The sequence below is a fragment of the Anser brachyrhynchus genome (assembly GCF_964034855.1).
Source record: "Anser brachyrhynchus genome assembly, chromosome: 6".
Lineage (NCBI taxonomy): Eukaryota > Metazoa > Chordata > Aves > Anseriformes > Anatidae > Anser > Anser brachyrhynchus.
The window spans coordinates 8,555,275-8,572,669 of record NC_137700.1 but is presented as its reverse complement, the minus strand read 5'-3'; the positions used below and the strand labels follow the sequence as shown (position 1 = coordinate 8,572,669).

Below are 17,395 nucleotides of genomic sequence, written 5' to 3'. Positions count from 1 at the left end.
ACCTGCATAGGAAAGGGTACAGTGTAGATCATTTGATGTATTTTCCCAGGTCAATACCAATTTCATTCATCGAGTACCTTTCACATTTTTCTCCCATCCAACCACAGCAGTTTCTTGTACAACAGTAACCGCTCTCTCTAAAAGACAGCCATGAATACACTACTTTAAAACATCCAAGATTGCTTTCTTCTGCCATCTTCTGGCAAAATGAAAAAAAAACTGTGTTTCAAAAGCAGCAGTGCTGCTGGGCTGGTCTAAGGCAAGGGTTGTCAGTAAAGGTAGTGTGTAATTAGAGCAGTTGGCATAAGTGCAAAAAAATATAGCCCTTGTTGTGTATTTGAAAGCTTACCTAACTCCTCCAGCTCTACCAGTTGATCTAGTAGCAGTATTCCTGTGGTTATCCCAGAGCAAAATGTCTGCTTTGTTGGCCTGCTGCTTCTTCAATGCCCATAAAGCTAAGGGGGGTTGCATGGCACGTGAGACTTTACAGTTTTATAACAGGACTTCATAGAAAATACAATCAGTATTTTAAAGAGAAGTCCCTTTTGCTGGTTTTGCTCTTGGGTCTTTGGAGCTCCTTGACAAAAGACGTCTTTGTTTCCTTGTCTGATAGGCATGCAAAGATTTTCCTTCTACTGCAACAATTATTTCTTTCTGATCTCCCAATGTAAACACCACAAATCATGCCAAAACACCTTATGTGATTTTCTTAATTCTAAAAAAAACCACTTTCAATATTTTGTTAAGAAAGCACGTAAGATTGAATTATGGTTCCTGTGGGTTGGTTTGTTTTTGGTTTTTTATTGGCTTTTCCTTCAGTCACGCAGAGGTCCCTTGTAAATAGCTAGTCTTGATCCCCTCTCTCCTTTCACAATAGCTCTTCCCCACATAGCTTTACTAAAGATATGAAAATAATATACGATAATAAAAAATGAGAAAAATCCTAAACAAAAAAGCCAATATTTCACCTTAAAATAAATTCAAAATTCAGAGTCAGTAAGAAAAACTACTCACAAAATTCCAGCCTGCAAAGAGAACGTAAACAAGAGCATTTCAAAGCTTTGTTCATTTTCACTAGCACCAGCAAAAATGACTGCTTGGGATGCCAGGCACCAGAGAGAAAGGATGTTAATGCTATTTATAGCACAGGGATGGCTCCCATTACCACTGTACCTGAGGAGCTCACAAGCCTTAACGTATTCCTGCTCACAGTGACTTTCTCCGGCAGAGGATGGCCTTCCCATGGCGGTGCTGGAGGCACTGGGATTTGCTTTGGGAAAAGGGACTGAAATTTGCAGCCTGTTTCCAAAGCATCTATTACAAATCACCTCCGGCAAGGACAACCTCCAGCAAGGCTGCTCCCCTCCCTGCTACCTGTGCTTGGCCCCTTGGGAGCCACAGGGCTGCACTTTTCTGGGAGCTTACCCTCCCTCCCCACCCTACCAGCTTTGGCATTGATCTACAGCCCATGCAAAGCATCACCAAGAATCATCATTGCAAAAACAACAGCGTAAAACCTGATGAAATATAGGTGGGAGAAAAAAAAACACAACTCCCCAAAGTTGCTGGAGCACAACCACCTTTGCTCCTGCCCTGCCCAACACTGCAAGACTCAGGGGGCATTAACATCATGTCTTGGGCATGGGGCGGATCCATTGGGCATCACTTAATCAAAAACCAAATCATCGGTTTAAAGTCAGCAATTAAAAATCTAAAGAAAAGATGTTCAACTTCACCCCAACAAAGCTGAGAGCATCCCTCGAGAGCTCTACAATTTCCCTGAAAAAAAATTAAGTGCCAAAATAGATCTTCAAGTGTGGAGTTTTGAAGTCTCTTTGCTCTTTATTCTACTGCAAAGAGTTTGTACAGCTTTATCAACTTTATAAAAAGGTGACTTTCTCACATGTGCCCTTTCAGGCAAGGCCAGGAAGGGAAAGCACTTTGCTGCTTACATTAGAAATGTAGGGAGAGGCAGGCAGCTCAAAGATACCAGTGCCAAGTGACTGAGGAATATCAAAAACCTTCACTCGTGTCTTCAAATACTCTGAAATCTTACAAGCTTGACAGTGTCATCAATTTTGTATTGACAACAGCAGTCAGACAAAAATCATTTGAGGAGTAAATCGAGGAGAAGAAAAAAAATCTTTAATCCACAGTCATACAAATCCATACCGCCTGCAGAAGGGCAACTGCTTCAGAGCCTGTTTTAATGGCAATATATTAACATCCTTGTTTGTCTTTCCTGAAGCTTGCAAGGCTTTTTTTTCCTTCCCCCTCTCAGAATCAGGTCTGTTCAACATCATTTGTGTCAGATGGGCGCATACTGTGCCCATAACTTACACCTATTGACAGCCTGTGACACCAATGACATCTCAGCGTGGGGCTGGCAGTGCTCACTGAGCTGTTATCAGTATCAAGGTCACGCTGCTTTTCTTGCTTTGGCTGGAGCTCCTCTGCCCTCGGGGCACGGGCTGCCCCAGGAAGCTTTCAGCCTGAGCACGTCACAAGCCACAGCCACTTTGCTCCATTCTTGGCCTTACATAAGATGAGGGTGAAGTTTCTACTATTAGAAACAGCTGCATGGCGGGTTGCTGCTCTCACGACTACAGCACAGTTATGACTGCTGGCAGTGGGACTTAAAACTACAGCTATTTTAATTAAGGGAGAAGCAAAAATCAGGTCAAGATGTGTCGAGAGAAACAGTAGGATGTGGTTTTCCTTTTCCCTTTTTTTTTTTTTTTTTTTTAAGTCTATATCCTAGCATTTGTGCCCTGGACAGGAGTGCCCCAGAAGAGAGCCAAAGGGGAGAGCATCACCCTAGGCTTGACAGATATCTACAGCTGAGTCGGAAATTATGGTAGGAGCCTGTGGAGGGCAGCGCTGTCTTGCTGGGGATGGCATACTGAATAGCTCAGAGATGCCAGCTGCTAAGGTAATACTTTGTTGTTGTTGTTGTTCCTCCTTTGAATGTGGAAGCTGCAGCTGTCAAAGCTGCCCTCCTGCCACAGCCAGGGCCTGTCACTGCAAGCATCAAGGACGCCCCGGTTCTCCATCCCTTGCTGCAGCACAAGCCTGGGCACGGGGAGCTGCCACTTCCTAGGCTGCTGGCTCTGACAGGGGAGGGCTGGAGGAGGCAGGACGGGGCTGGGGGCACCACCGACGTTCTCCCCCCATGGAAAGATGCAGCCTTGGGACAACACGTGCAGATCAGTTGCCCCTCAGCCCAGTTCTGGCGCCTCGCGAGCAGAAGCTGGTCCCTTCCAGCCCGCTTTGGAGGAGCTACTGGGCCCCACCACAAACACCAGGCGTGAATGGAGGCGTCGGGCAGAGACGGGGCAGTGAAGAGGTGTGGGAGCTTGGGTTCTCCCCAGCCAGCAAAGCGCTGCTGCAGCGCAGGGCTGGGGGCACCTGCAGCACCAGGTGGCTGGCAGGGCTGCGCCCCACTTCTCCCCAGTGCAGTGCTTAAAGCGAGGGCTGCATTTGCCAGAGCCCTCAATCTGGCATCCTTCCCGAGCAGTAAATTCTCTTAAAAAAAAAAAAAAAAGAAAGAAAAAAAAGCCAACAGATTCTTAATTGTACATTCTGCTTTTCTCTTCACTCTAGAATAATGGAAATGGCATTAATACAGTGCTGCATTGAACACATAACCGCACGGGGGCTGAGGGACTGTTTCTGCTTTCCACGAGGCAGGGGCACTGCCTCTGGTGAGGCAGATCAGGGTTTAAGGAGCAAGCAGGAGCAATGAACTTCTGCTGTTCCCCGCTGTTTGAACGTGGGCAAAATAAAAGGCCATAATATATGAAGCAGTCAGCCAAGAAAGTAATATTGCTCTGCCATGTGCGCGATCTATACTGAGACGAGTCCAGGATCTCATTTCAAAATTCCCATAGGTTCCTCATTTAAACCATCAGCCATAACCTGCTTCTTATTTTCAATACCACTTGGTATTAGAGCTGCAGCGAACTGCTGGTGAGAGATTCTAATTCCTGCAAACAAGCCCCTGTAGGCTTGCAAGGAAAACAGAGAGTTCCCCTCTCAGTTGCCTGCTAAGTTCCCATCTGGCTGTTTTAACTCTGCTATTGCTTTTAAATGTGCCTGTTTCTGTGCATGAGGCTTTCAGCTCTACCTCAGGAGACTCCTGGGTTCTCTTAGCATCAGATTCTGGCCGAAATGTAGAGACACAGATTGGGTCTTCTTAACAAAAAGGAAGATCAGGTTTCACATTACAGTATCTGAAAGATTAATTCAACTTACATGATCATTTCCCTGTGAACCATGCTTCTTTCCATCTGGATTTTTCCATCAGGAGGACAAAGAGCCATAGTGGTAAGCACTACCTGAGAGAAAAGCACAAGGTGTGTAAAAGATGTGTGTAGGGATGCTTGGTCAGAGAAAAAGAGAAGAAAAAACAGGGTAGAGAACAATTTTGAAATGCATCATCAGGCCTTTTTTGTTTGTTTTTCATGCAAATTATATTCTGATCTCGTACTCTAGTATTTTGAACCATTTCATCTGCTGGCTTTTGTTTCAGGGAATTTAGGATATTTGGCTGCTGGAGCCTTCTGTGTCATGTTACTGTTATCTAGTGCTTGTGCTATTGTGGTAACCAAATGTCCACTCCAAACCAGTGCTCTGCAGTGGCTGAGGCTACCAACCACCTAATTAAAGACCTTGTTACTGAAAGACACCTGTCCCCATCCAGGCTGTCATCACTGCCACAAGCAGAGCCAGGCCCGCTGAGCTCACCTCCAGAGTCAGGTCCGCTGGGGCTCAGCTGCTGCCCTGCCACAGGCTCGTCCTGGGACTTCAGAGAGACATTCAGCCTCTCTGTAGCTCACTTCTGGCTTTAGGAGACATGGAAGCAACCACAGCAAAATGGCACCAGGCCTTCCCCCATCACAGAAGTGAATGTGAAGGCTGCTCAGTTAGTCTGTGTGCATGTTTAGTTGCACAAAATGTGTTTTTCTCAACTAGGAAGAAGCCACTTCATTTGTATTCATACTTCAAAAGATTTTATGCAATGATAAAGTAAAACTCCAAAACAAAAGTAATTTTTGATAGAAAAAATGGAATTGACCTTTTTTTTTAAAAAAATAACAAAATCAACTATTTCAACCCCCTCAATACTGGAGTATTTCTTTTCTTTCTTTCTTTTTTTTTTTTTCTCCAGGAATTTGCTGAGTTTTCTAAGACTGGAATCTGCAAGTCCAACACAAATCTGTTAAATACTTTGGACAATTCTAGTCAGTGGGGGCTGTGCATTTTTTTTTCTCTGCCAGAAAAAAATCTTGATTAGAAAATGGCAATTTTTTCTAGTGCAGTGGGAAGTAAAGAAAAGGGAAGGGAGGGGAGAAGTAAAATCCTCCCTAACTTGCATGGACTAGATCTCTGCAGAAAGTGATTTTTCTTCATGTTACAAGGGATTGTGCCATCCTGCAGTCACTGTTTCCTGCTAGATTAGCTTCTGTGAGCCACCCGGAGAGGGAAGTGTAGAGTAACGTGATCAGTGGCAGCACTTTTGCTAACTTTGCAGTATCTTGAAATAGAAGAGGGTGGGGAGAAAACCCTCAGCAAAATCCCTGGTCCTCAATTAAAAATTTCGTATTACCTTCCTCATTAGTCCAATCATCTGGTATAGTTATTTCCAAGCTTATCCTGAAGGCCCCACAGAGTAATTCACTTTCAAGGCCAGCACAGCACAGAGCAGAGCAGCATGGCTGGGAGGAGCTGTGCTGCATGTTGACATGAGGAGCTCACTTGTCTGCTATTAGTCATGGGAAGCAAGTGACGCTGACACGCTTTTTGGGAAGAGGATTGCTGTATGAAAGGGAGCTCTATTGCAAAGCACCTTGCTGGCTGCAACGGCTGGAGTCACCTGTTAAGTTTCACCATCACCAAGAGATCTCAGTTCTAGCAGGCCAAGAGAACCTCCCCAAAGTCAGGTCTTGAACAAGAGGCCTAGCGATGCCATCTCTTCCCCTCTCCCAGCAAATCATCTCCATTACCGTAACAACCTGACAGACTAAACAGAAGCTTAAAGCAATGGAGGGCTACAACAAATGAAAGTTTAGGAACCATCTGCTTACCTCCACAACTTCAGCTTTTTAACATCTGCAGCGTCTGAGAGTCATGCATGCTCCTTGAAAATTAGTCCATGATCTTCTGAATCTCCAGATGTAGAACCTCTTGATTTCCTTCTACTGCTTCAGCTTAATGTTCTGTATCAGTGAAAATACAAAGAGATCACAACAATGCTGGCAGTAGCTCTCAAGCACAGGGCATGACTTCTGCAAGGCAGTATAACTTGTAAGGCAATGCACGATGTCTTTTTCTGTGCTATTCTTCATGCTAAGCTGTGCTGGGAGCACACAACATATTCCTTTACTAAAGCTCTTGGTGTTACATGCCCTGAAAAATCTGTAGGCTTTTATCCCTATTCCTTCTTTACTTTTCTGAGTTTCTCATATGTAGGTCTTTTCCTTCATCATTAAAGGTAAAAACCAGTTAACTTTTTTCCATCTCCCCCACCATTTTTACTGTGCTTTTCATATTTTGCTTATTAAGTAGTTACCCCAGGGAGACTTCCTTTTATTGGAATGTACAAAAAGCTGTAGCTGCTCTTAACATTTGTGGGGAGGAGGAGGGAGAGGGGAGTAGGGAAAGCAAATTTAGTCTGAGGTCACGGGAGTATATGTGGTGTGATCAGTAATGTGCCTTGCATCATCTGAACTACTTTTTTTCCATAAGCAACAAGATATCCTCTTTTGCTTTCTGCTTATGCCTCTCATCAGCCTACGCTGTTTAAAATAACACACTTGCCTGTTCACACAAAGTTGTTGTTGGGCTTTTGGAACAGCATCCATCTAGCTGCTGCTGCTGTGGGGCAGGGGACAGACTAGATGACTTTCAAAGATCTATTCTGGACACATAACCTTTTGCAGAATAAACACAGGCCACCCACCTCACTTTGGGAACAAGTTCTCATGTGGCTCCCACATTGATAATGGCTTTAATACCAACAAACAACCAAACAAAGCTCATCAATGTTCTCTGGAGGTGAGAACAGCAATTCCAGATAATGAGATCCTGGCAGGGGAATGCTCCTAAAGTCTCAAAGAAGGGCCTCCTTGGATGCCTTTGAACTCTTGCTCTTGATAGAGTTCTGCTTTGGGCTGGACTGAGCCTCCTGGGTCTAAAACAGCAAACAATGTTGTAAAAGGGGCACAGGATCTACTGCAGGCTCTGTAAGGGAGCAAAACAGTCCCAGTTGGGATTCTTAATGGCAACAAAGCCAGAACTTTCAGCCTCATAATTTTCCAAAGTTTATATGCTCTTTTTCCTCACATCCCAGGTAAGCGCCCTACCCTTCAGATGAGAGAAACAGCCTCTCTCTGGAGACAAAATATCTATCACCTTATTTATACAAGGTGGAACAGCTCCCAGAAGAGAGACTGAGACAAACAGACATAAGCATACTGGTATAGATGAGTGTTCAGGGACATTCACCTGAGATATACAAAAACCTGGTTCAAATTCTCTCTGTTTCTACCTGTATGCACACATACATATATAACTGTACGTGTGCATGTAGATCTGCATGTATGTATATAAATACATCCATATAAATGAAAGAAAAACTCTACACATGTATATTTTATGTATTTATACATATACACTATATGAATATGTCTTATGTACGCATCCTAGGATTTCCACCCTGGCCCTAGAAGCCTTGTGAGTTTAAGTCAGTCCAATGATTCATTCTTTCAAAAACTTCCAGTTTTAATTAACAAGAAGCAAGTGTGCACAAACACTCTCCAACACAAAGTGCTGGAGCTTTCCTGTATTACACTCATCAGAGCTACAGTAACAACAATAATACCTGCACCTACGAGTTTCAGTTCATGTCGTGTTCAGGTGGCACAGGACGTTCTTTTTCAACAGCATTACTTGACAAGAAATTAAATCATATCGTCTTATGCTGCTGCCTTCTCAGGGGATGAATTACATACTGTAGAGTCATACCACAGAGTCAATCCTGCTCTCTGGATGCTTTCAGCAACACCTGCAGGCTCTACTGCACACACCAGTTATAATAATGTAATGCTATTTGGAGGGCAGTGAACAGGACTGCTTCCTAGGGATTATTATTTCTGTATGAAAATTTCCTCTTAATTCATTTCAGAAAAGCTGTCTCTGAGACAAACCGAGTGTGTGCAAGAGAGGAGCAAGATGCCTCACACCAGAGATGACTCTTCCCCAACCAGCAGTGCAGGGAGCCCAGACTGCTATGAAACACCAGCGCTAGCAGACCTCCAGCGGCTGATTTGGTTCAGAGGAGGGTTGGATAATCACGTGGACCAAGTCTGGCCAAACATTTACCTGGGAGATGCGTAAGAACATATGGTCCTATTATTAAGCTGTTATCAGTCCCTGGGAGGAGAAGGAAGGGATGTGGTGCACTGGGGAGCAGCTGTTGGGTCTATAGGAATGTTTTCACAACACAAGCTTCCAAAACTGATAACACAAGGACTTTGAATTTCATGAAAAACATGACAGACAAAGGGTAATTTATAGTCTGAGTTGTTTTTTCTGCATTCTGTGAACCACAGCAGACTTTGGCAGGGTAAGAACTATTTGTATTCTAGATAGAAGTCTAGAAAGAACCCATCCCAAATTAGTGTCAACTGTGAGAAGCGTTATCTGCCCTGGGAACTGAGCTCTTGGGCAGCAGACAAGGCCACTGTAGCCTTCCACTCAAATACAGGAGCAGCAGGATCAGGAGCCAGATGGACAAGGACCCAAATAAAATTTGCAGTAAGGATTTTGGCAGTCCAAATCCAAACTTCTTTTCAAAGATGGTAACACTGAAAATATCAAATAGGAATTTCCACTCAAATACCTCATACTCGTGACCACTTCTATTTAGTGCTGTTTCCTTCTATTTAGATTACCGCAGATTACAAAGATCATCAGATGGGCAGAACAACAGCTCATGATTACCAATCCTTTCTCCTCCTCCTTATATATACATCAGTTAAGGAGCACAACTTTATGGAATAACTTCACTCCTAGTTTATAGCTGGAAAGGGGGAGAACCTGGCTGGTGAGCATGACAGAGCCGCTTCGTGTCCAAACCAGGAACAAGGTGCTGCATCTGGGAGGGTTCTCGCCCTTGCCACCCACGCACACAGTGAGTGAGAGATTAGCTGCAGATCTCATTAAACACGTATGTGAAGTAAAATCTTGAGCACTCTATACAGTAAGCAGTGTTCCCAGGGGCTAACTGCTGGGAGGTATTTGCTCAGCTACCAGTATCCCACAGGCAAGCCTGTGCTCACGCTGCTCCCCATACCACCACACCACATTTTTCATTTGCTATGGGCTTCTTCACGTGCTGTAAGCAAGCTGCATTTCCTGCATCCTTCCCTAGAGGGAGCAGGCACCAACGTCAAACCATGATATTTTTCCAGAATGTTAGGCGTGCTGCCAATGAACCCTTCGCATCTCTCAACAGGTGGGCTGCTAGGTGCAAAACTACTCTTCAAAGCCTCAACATTACTCACATCCTTAATGCAGCAGATGGGCCATACAGTATCAACACGGGAGCCAGATATTACAAAGATCTGCAAATAGAGTACTTCGGAGTAGAAGCATTTGATGATCCTTCCTTTGATTTAAGTATCTTCTTCTACGACGCTGCCAATTTCATTGGCAAAGCCTTAAACACTTCAGGAGGTAAGAGAGAGGCAAGCTTTGGGATGAAGCTTCAACATGAGCCAACGGACCTCCCGTTGCACTAACAGGGTTTGAGAAAGCACACGCAGAGTATGGCTGGGAGGACAGGATGCTGCTCCATAGTACATGGAGAGGTGGCCACGACGAGGTGGCTGCCAGCTAGGGCTGGCACCCTCATGCCCACCCTGTAGAAATTGCCTCCTAGCAAAGTCTGAGGGCCTGCCTGCCGTGTCCGTGCCCCCAGCACCCTGGCCAGGGCTGCAGCCCAGAGGCACAGGCCCCGTACCGTGAGGCAGCTCTGCGCCTGCTCCCCGCCGGCACCTGGGAGCACTGGCTGACAGGCTGCACGTACCAAAGTGCTTCACACAACTGGAGCCTGGTCCAGGCTGTCTATTAAGCTAGAGAAGAAATACAAGTTAATGAACTAAGTTACAAGCTACGAGTCTGACCCGCAGCCTGCTGAATTTTTGTCAGCAGAGTTTGGATTAGGGCCTAGTTATCATAATTTCCATTTGTTCCAGAGCTTGCTCCGACTCTGGCTGTGAGATCTTGCTGCTTTCGCTGGAGTGCTTTATTAAATCCCTAGTTATAGCTCACACTGGGCTGCTGAGATACAGTAAATTACGAGTCCGTTTTTATAGGCAGACTGTCCCACAGAGTTTATGGGACTTGTCAATGATCACAGTCTGGGCTGGACCAAAATTTTCTGCCAAAACTTCCTTTTCCCACAAAAAATTACACTAATGAGTTTTGTCACAGAAAGCTTCTCCTTCCACAGAAAGTTTCAGCTATTTTAATCTGGGAACAAATATCTGAGAACCCAGAGAGTTTGGATGAGACCTGGTTTGGGAGCACAGTCACCAGCCTAGGTTCCTCTGCCCTGCTCTCCTGTATGGTGAGAGCTCCTCACGGGACTGGAGGCCCCTCCTGCAGGGTAACGGCCAGCAGATCCCCAGGCACTGCTTTGTCAGGGAGCTATGCAGTCTGTGGAGGGATAATGCAAACATGAGGCTCTTGTAGTCTGTATAACTTCGCAAAAACTTTTTGAATATATGTCAGCATGGGAATGTTTAGTCTTCTACCTCAGACCAACCAATGCAGTCTCCACAGCACTCTTGAAACCTTCCATGAAAAAAGTCCACCATACAATTACTTCAGTCAGGGAAGAACATTCATAATGCTCCATTTCCAATACCTAACTTCAGTGCCTAGGTCCTTTCTTTCTAGTGCTATTGAGCATCAAGATAAGTTCTGTTAATTCTATTATTCTCTTCACTAACTACGGAGAGACCTAAACTAGATGCATACACTCAGTATGAAATACCACTGCAACAGATCTATAGCACAATCTTAGGCCATCCACAAAAAAAAATGAGTACCCACCAAACACCACAGCTGTTTTGCCAATTCACGTCTCGTAGTTTTTGTCCTCTCTGTGTTCCCTTCACTTTTGAAATGCTAAAGCCTGCTCACCTCATGTCTCTTCTTTTTGCAGGTAAAGTGTTCGTGCATTGTGCCATAGGGGTAAGCCGCTCTGCATCCTTAGTGCTTGCCTTTTTGATGATCCATGAAAACATGACACTTGTGGATGCTCTGAAAACAGTGGGTTCTCACAGAAACATCTGCCCAAACACAGGGTTCCTCAGCCAGCTCCGAGACTTGGACATTAAATTAAATGAAGAGAGGAAAGGAAACAGAGAATCTGCTGGCAAAGAGTTGTAAGAAAGTAGTCCTAAAAGAAAGAAAGAAGACAAAACATTACTTGAGTTTCCTAAATCTCTTTCAAATGAATTACGATTGCAAACTAAGGATGTAAGTTTAAGATACGCTAGAATGCATGTTATTAGTAAAAGTACATTTTACTTGATCTTCCCATTTTGCAACACCATCCTAGATTATACTTACAGTTGACTGTGTATTGTATCCTTCACTCTCCACCTTAAAACATTGCTCTGCTGGTTTAAAAAAAAAAAAAAAAAAGAAAAGATATCAGGTTCCACTTCAGAAATAGCTGCATTTCAGCAAGGAGTGAAGCTCATATCACTTTATGAAGTGTTAGGCTATTTGAGGTGAAAGATGCCATATTATTTATGTTACAATAATGCTCAGAAGTTTTCTTATGAATCAGCCTCCCCCCCACCCCCTTTGCTTTCCATATCTAAAATGGTTTATATTTTGAGACTTCAATCTGGCAGTAGTTAATTCTTGCTTTTACAATTGGTAGAGCCCCTGAGTTGACGGTAAAGAGTCTGCTTAGAGGCAGAGCAGCTGGGATACAACACAAGCCACTCTTAAAGAAATGATTCCAAGTCTATTTACAGCGATTTCCTTTTGACTGTTCATCAAATAATCATTTTTTTCCTCCATGAAAAAAACCTTGTTCAAGAGAGCACTCAAATCCTCTTCATCTTCCCTACTAAAATTCATCCAAGAGGTGCCGTGGAAATTGCTTCTGAAGAGGAACGTGGGTTCAAAGCTGAGGCTCCGAATAGCCACATAGGCAGTGGGATTAGGAGCAGGAAGGAATGTGACAACAAAGTTCAAGGGATCCCAAATCTGTCTGGCAGTTCAACATCATAAAACTCATGATTTTCTTTCTCAGAAATAAAGGCCATTAGCATTGCAACATCATGTTCTGTGGCATTTGCTTTTGTGAGGGGACTCAAGTGAAAACTGAAGGGACACAGGAACAGCAAGGGAGGTGCTGACAGGCATCAGACTTTCATCTTTGTGTCTCTGGGCCACCATAGGAGTGCTCAATAGCTACTGTCATCTGATGGATCAGTGCTGCCTGGAAACTATGAGAGGCACATCTGGCTCTTGGTTCCCAGTGGACAAATGTTCAGAGCACAGAGCCAGCTCAGGGATGGCAGTTGTTTGCATTCCCGGTACCACACTTGGGAACACAGAGGCATGAATACTGCCCACCATGGCGAGCCGGCTGCTCAAGAGCAGCAGAGCAACGAGGGAAAACATGCCTTGCCATTCCCAGTGCTGTCTGAAAGGCGGATTTCTGCCTTCCTAATGGACAACTCAGTGCCTTTTAAAAGTCTCTAGCAGCATCTACATTTGCTATGTAGACCACGCAATGGGAGCGAGAGCACAAATCAGCACTTTTGGCACTGCGGACCTGGTTCTCACGGTGAGAGGATCTCAGGGGGGTTTGTTTTGGATGAGTCCTGTGGACTGAACATCCCTGGGCAGCAGGAGAGCAGCACTGGAGCACAGCGTTGCTTCAGTTCCCTGCATAAGGAAACCTGCTCTTGAGCTCCAGGGCTGCTCTACGAGGTCAACAAAAGCACAGCGCATAGGAGCAATCATCTTGAAAGCGTACTTCGGACCCAAATCCAAATGTGATAAGTGCATCTCAATTAATTAAAGAAAATAAAAAATTAAAAAAGAAGGCTTCACTTTGCAGAACGAGTGGACACCACCCCCAGAGGCAGATCAGGCTGCAGAGGTGCCCCCAGCCCCAGCACCTCCTTTCCTCATTCCTCCCACCCGCAGAAATCCCCCCTCTTCTCTCAGCAGCAGCAGCACGAACGCGTCCAGCCCCCAGCCCCCTCCCCACAGCCGCGGCGGCGCCGCCAGGTGGAGCCCTCGGCACGGCGCGGCCCAGCAGCGGGGCCAGGCCGCGGCCACCCCCGGCTCCATCCCGGGCCCTCAGCCGCTGAACGGGTTCCGAGCCCCAGGCCGCTCAGCGGGACGCTTCGTCCCGGCTCCGGGTGGAAACCCGAGGGAAAAGGGGCAGCCGCGGCACCAGGCGAGCCGCCCTGCCCGGGGGTACCGGGCACGACCCACCCGGGACGAAGTCCCACGGCCACGGGTCTCGGGGTGCAGGTGAGGGCAGCCCGGGCACCTCTGCCCCCAGCCCCTCTGCCCCCCAGCCCCAGTCCTCATCCCCCTGCGTAACGGCCTCCAGCTGCCAGCTGCCTCCCTCCGGCTGATGCTCGCGGGGCCAAAGAGGGTGGGGGATTATGGTTTATAATTAACACAAATAAAAATAGACTTTGAATAAACTGAACACAGAGAGGCTGGAAAGCTGTGCGTGCAGCAGGGAGGTTAGGAGGAAGGCAAGGGGTGTTACTCAAAGAAAGGTAAATCGAGGCACGGCCGTGCAGGAGCTTCGCCCACCACCAGGCAAGTACCTTTACGCTGTTTGCAAACCTGCCCCAGCCACCTCGCCTCCGCCGGCAGTGGGACATGGGCAGGGCTAGGCCAGAGTACTGCCGCTGGTACTCCAATACTTGTGAAATTCTAGTTCGCCTTCTAGCTGGACTCCCACGGTGAGGAGCCCTCGCTGGAAAAGATGCTTAAATGAGAGTTTTTCTTGCTATAAATACCAGTCCATCTTCTTGTTATAGATGTTAGTCCATACTGAAATTTCTTAAAGATACATCATTAAGATAATAGTCGTGAAGTGCTGTATACAGGTTTTCTACTTCTCAGATGATGTGCACAAGAGTCATTGAAACTGACGAACCAGCTACACTGGAGAAAATGTGAAATAGATTATGAGTAAAATGCTGTGCAGTTCAAAAACAAAACATGGGGGAAAAATTAAGAAGGCTGGGAGAGGGTAGACAATAACAGAGGTTTTTTACCTTTTTTTTTTTTTTTTAATACTCTTTATAGTTTGGGCTTTTAGGGTTTATTTATAACCAGGATAGAATTTTCAGGCAGAAGTGGGATTTTTTAATATCAACAGCCTTCCTCTGAACGTTTTTATTGAGGAAATATGTTTGGGATGCTTGGAGTAAAAGAGTACAGAAAGAAAAGACTGGGTTAAATTAATTCCTGCTAAATACCTACCAGCAGACTTGCTGTCTATATGGGGAGCTGGAGACAGAATTGTACCAGGGTAAAAAGGATACTGTGTCTATTTATAACTCTGCCTTCACCACCATAGGAATTCAAAGGAAAACTCCAACTCAGCACACAGTCTTCTCATCATCTGCTTCTGTCAAGATTAAATCGGGGCTGAGATCATTCCCTTCCTCTGCAAATCTCTGCAAGGAAGTATTTGTTCCTTTCTGCACATAAAGGACTACAGCAGTACAAATCACCTCAAAGCTCATGTGCTCTGGGAGCCCTCACCCAGCAAAATGTCACCTCTTCCAGCGTGGTATCCAGAGCAGGGGAGCCTCGCAAGCCCCCAGCAGTTTAGTAGTGAAGATCAAGGGTGTCTCATCTGCTCTGTACCCCCGCTCCCTGCGCTGTCCCCAGCCCTCTTTCTTACACCAGATTCTCTGGGGCACTTGCAAACAAGAAGGCAGCACAGCTCCGGTGTGCTCCCAGTGCCAGGTAGCATGGAGCAGGAGAGGAACAGGGCCCCCGGCCCTGGGTCACACTTGCTCATCGTGCCATGTACTGAGACCCTTGTCCTACAGCCTCTTGCCACTGGGAGGCATCCATCTCTGGAAAGGAGTGGGTGCAGTAGGTGTGTGGGGTGCCTAGTCATCGGGAGAAATCAGCTCACACGGTAAGAGTACACGTGAGAGTAGCCTTGGAAAAGGTATTTGCAAAAACCTGGCCCCTATGTTAAAAATAAGGCAGGCTCCTGGAGTTCCTCAGCTCCACTCTTTTTTAGCATTATGGCGTCTCAGATCTTTCCTTCTCATCTTGCACCTTCCAGTTTCTCTTTAATAAGAGCTGCTCTTTCGTTCTTCACAAAACACTATCTACTCTACTCTCTCAGAATTCCTCTTTTGTAATTCTGTTATCAAGCTGTCTGCTAGGTGGGGAGCAGAAGGTGCAGGACTTGGTGCTGCCTTTGAGGTACAGCTAATTATTATGTGCATCTGTTATTGTGGTTGCTGCCTCAACAGGTGGAAAACATGCTGTTCTCTGATAGATTGGAGCACTCTGTGCTTCTGCCTTGTCTTTTCTCTAAAGCCAGTCGTGTTGTGTTCCTAAAATAATAAACACAGCCTCACTGCTGCCACAAAAACCCCTGGTAAATATATTTTTATGGGAATGAAATATTAAAGGATTTGAACAGTTATTCACTGAAAGCAAAATATGAGCAGTAAGGTTGGGTAAAGATTCAAAGGCTGGTTTGCTTCCTCTCCCTGGGGCACATCAAGGCTGTACTGCTTACACGTCAGAGATGGATAGTGGGGAATTACTTAACCCAAAATGATGGAAACAATTCAGACTATAATAATATAGCATGAGAGTTTCTCACATTACATCTATTCCCCATACTGCTGGCTATATTCTGCCTTCAGATTCACGTGCACAACTCTCATTGGATTCTGGAGGAACAGTATTTGAAGCCAAAATGCATTTCATTGTCTTTCTGAAGTCTCTCTACGGTATAGTTGGTAAATCCTGAGCTCAAGGACTGGGGACAAAGCTTGTCTAAACATTTCCCAGTGCCTGTCTCTGCAAGATTCCCATCTGCTGTGTTTCATTTTGAATTTCATCTTCCTACTTTCCTAAAAACACAAACCAGAAACACGTTTCCTCTGCCCTGGAGAGCAGGAATCACCAAATTTCCCAGCAGGTTCTCTCACAACATGTGATGGATCCAAGTTTGTCTAAAAAAAATACAAACCCTTTGTGGAGCAGAAAGGGAGGAGAAAAGAAACGTGGGCCAAGTTTCGGAGTGTTATGAACACCTCCCAGCCCCCAAAGGGGCTCCATATCCTGTTTCCTCTCTCCCAAAAATTTCACCTGGCTTTGGGTTTCATTAAGAGAAATACACATTGCTCAAGTCCAGGCTCTAAGCCTTCGGTTCATGCTTCCTGCTGACACTGCAGGAGAGCCACAGAAGAGCCACAAAAGCCGAGTGTGACCTGGGGGCTTCAAATTTACTACAATAGCAGAGCAAATTAAATAGAGAGCACATTAAGCAGCTTGGGAGATTGTTGTTGACCAACTAATCTTCATTAAGTTCCTGCATCAAGCTGTGCTACACCTCTGATGGAACTGGTTACTGCATCTCCATCTTCGTTTCAACTACTTCTCCACCAGGCTTAAAACAAATTCAGACTTGTTTTAGGGCTAATTAGAAACAAAATACAACATTAAGTCACCTTGCCCCGCGTATGCACCCAGTTTGGAGGTGTTGGTACATCATTCAAGCAGGCCAAATTCCACTCATTTCACCACCAAGTATTTACTGCCCTGGTTTTCGTTAGCTTTTATTTAATACCAGTGTCTCGTGGTGACTTTGTTCACTGTGTTATGGTGACTTTCTGGGTTACTGGTTTGCATTACCAAAGACAAGGTCTGAGATCTGTTCCTGGCACTGCCCTCCAAACCTTTCAGCTGAGCCCACCCTTGAGAACCACCAGCACAAGCCCCAAGAGCTCGTACGATACGCATCTCCCCATGGCAAAGCCTGTACTCTAATAACAGCAGCTTTGACAGGATTAGAGCAAAATCTTTTTCTGGCCTCTGCAGGTGAAGGGAGGCTACCACAGCTGGGGCCTCTGACATCGCTTCCTGCAGACCACTACCATAAAGATAGCTCCATAGGTAAAACCCAGGTGCCATGCTATTCTGCTGCATAGATTCTAAAAACGCTCTGCCCCATTTAGGCTAAACATAGAGAGGTTTGAGGGAAAAGTGCAGGGGAAGACAAGGGAAATTAAACAGCAGTGCTGAGAGTTATGTAGCCTTAGCATCTGCAACATGCATCGCAGACTGT

At 45.5% G+C, this 17,395-nt stretch overlaps 1 protein-coding gene across 1 annotated transcript in view; it reads left to right on the top strand.

Moving 5' to 3' along the window:
* Positions 1 to 12,369, top strand: part of LOC308196972 (uncharacterized protein) — a 28,520-nt gene extending 16,151 nt beyond the window's left edge. Inside the window, exons 4-7 of the mRNA XM_080596710.1 lie at positions 6,472 to 6,493; positions 8,186 to 8,393; positions 9,518 to 9,738; positions 11,234 to 12,369. Coding sequence (XP_080452836.1) covers positions 6,472 to 6,493; positions 8,186 to 8,393; positions 9,518 to 9,738; positions 11,234 to 11,460 — 678 coding nt within the window. The 3' untranslated portion in view covers positions 11,461 to 12,369. The remainder of the gene's footprint in view (positions 1 to 6,471; positions 6,494 to 8,185; positions 8,394 to 9,517; positions 9,739 to 11,233) is intronic.
* Positions 12,370 to 17,395: the final 5,026 nt, after the last annotated feature.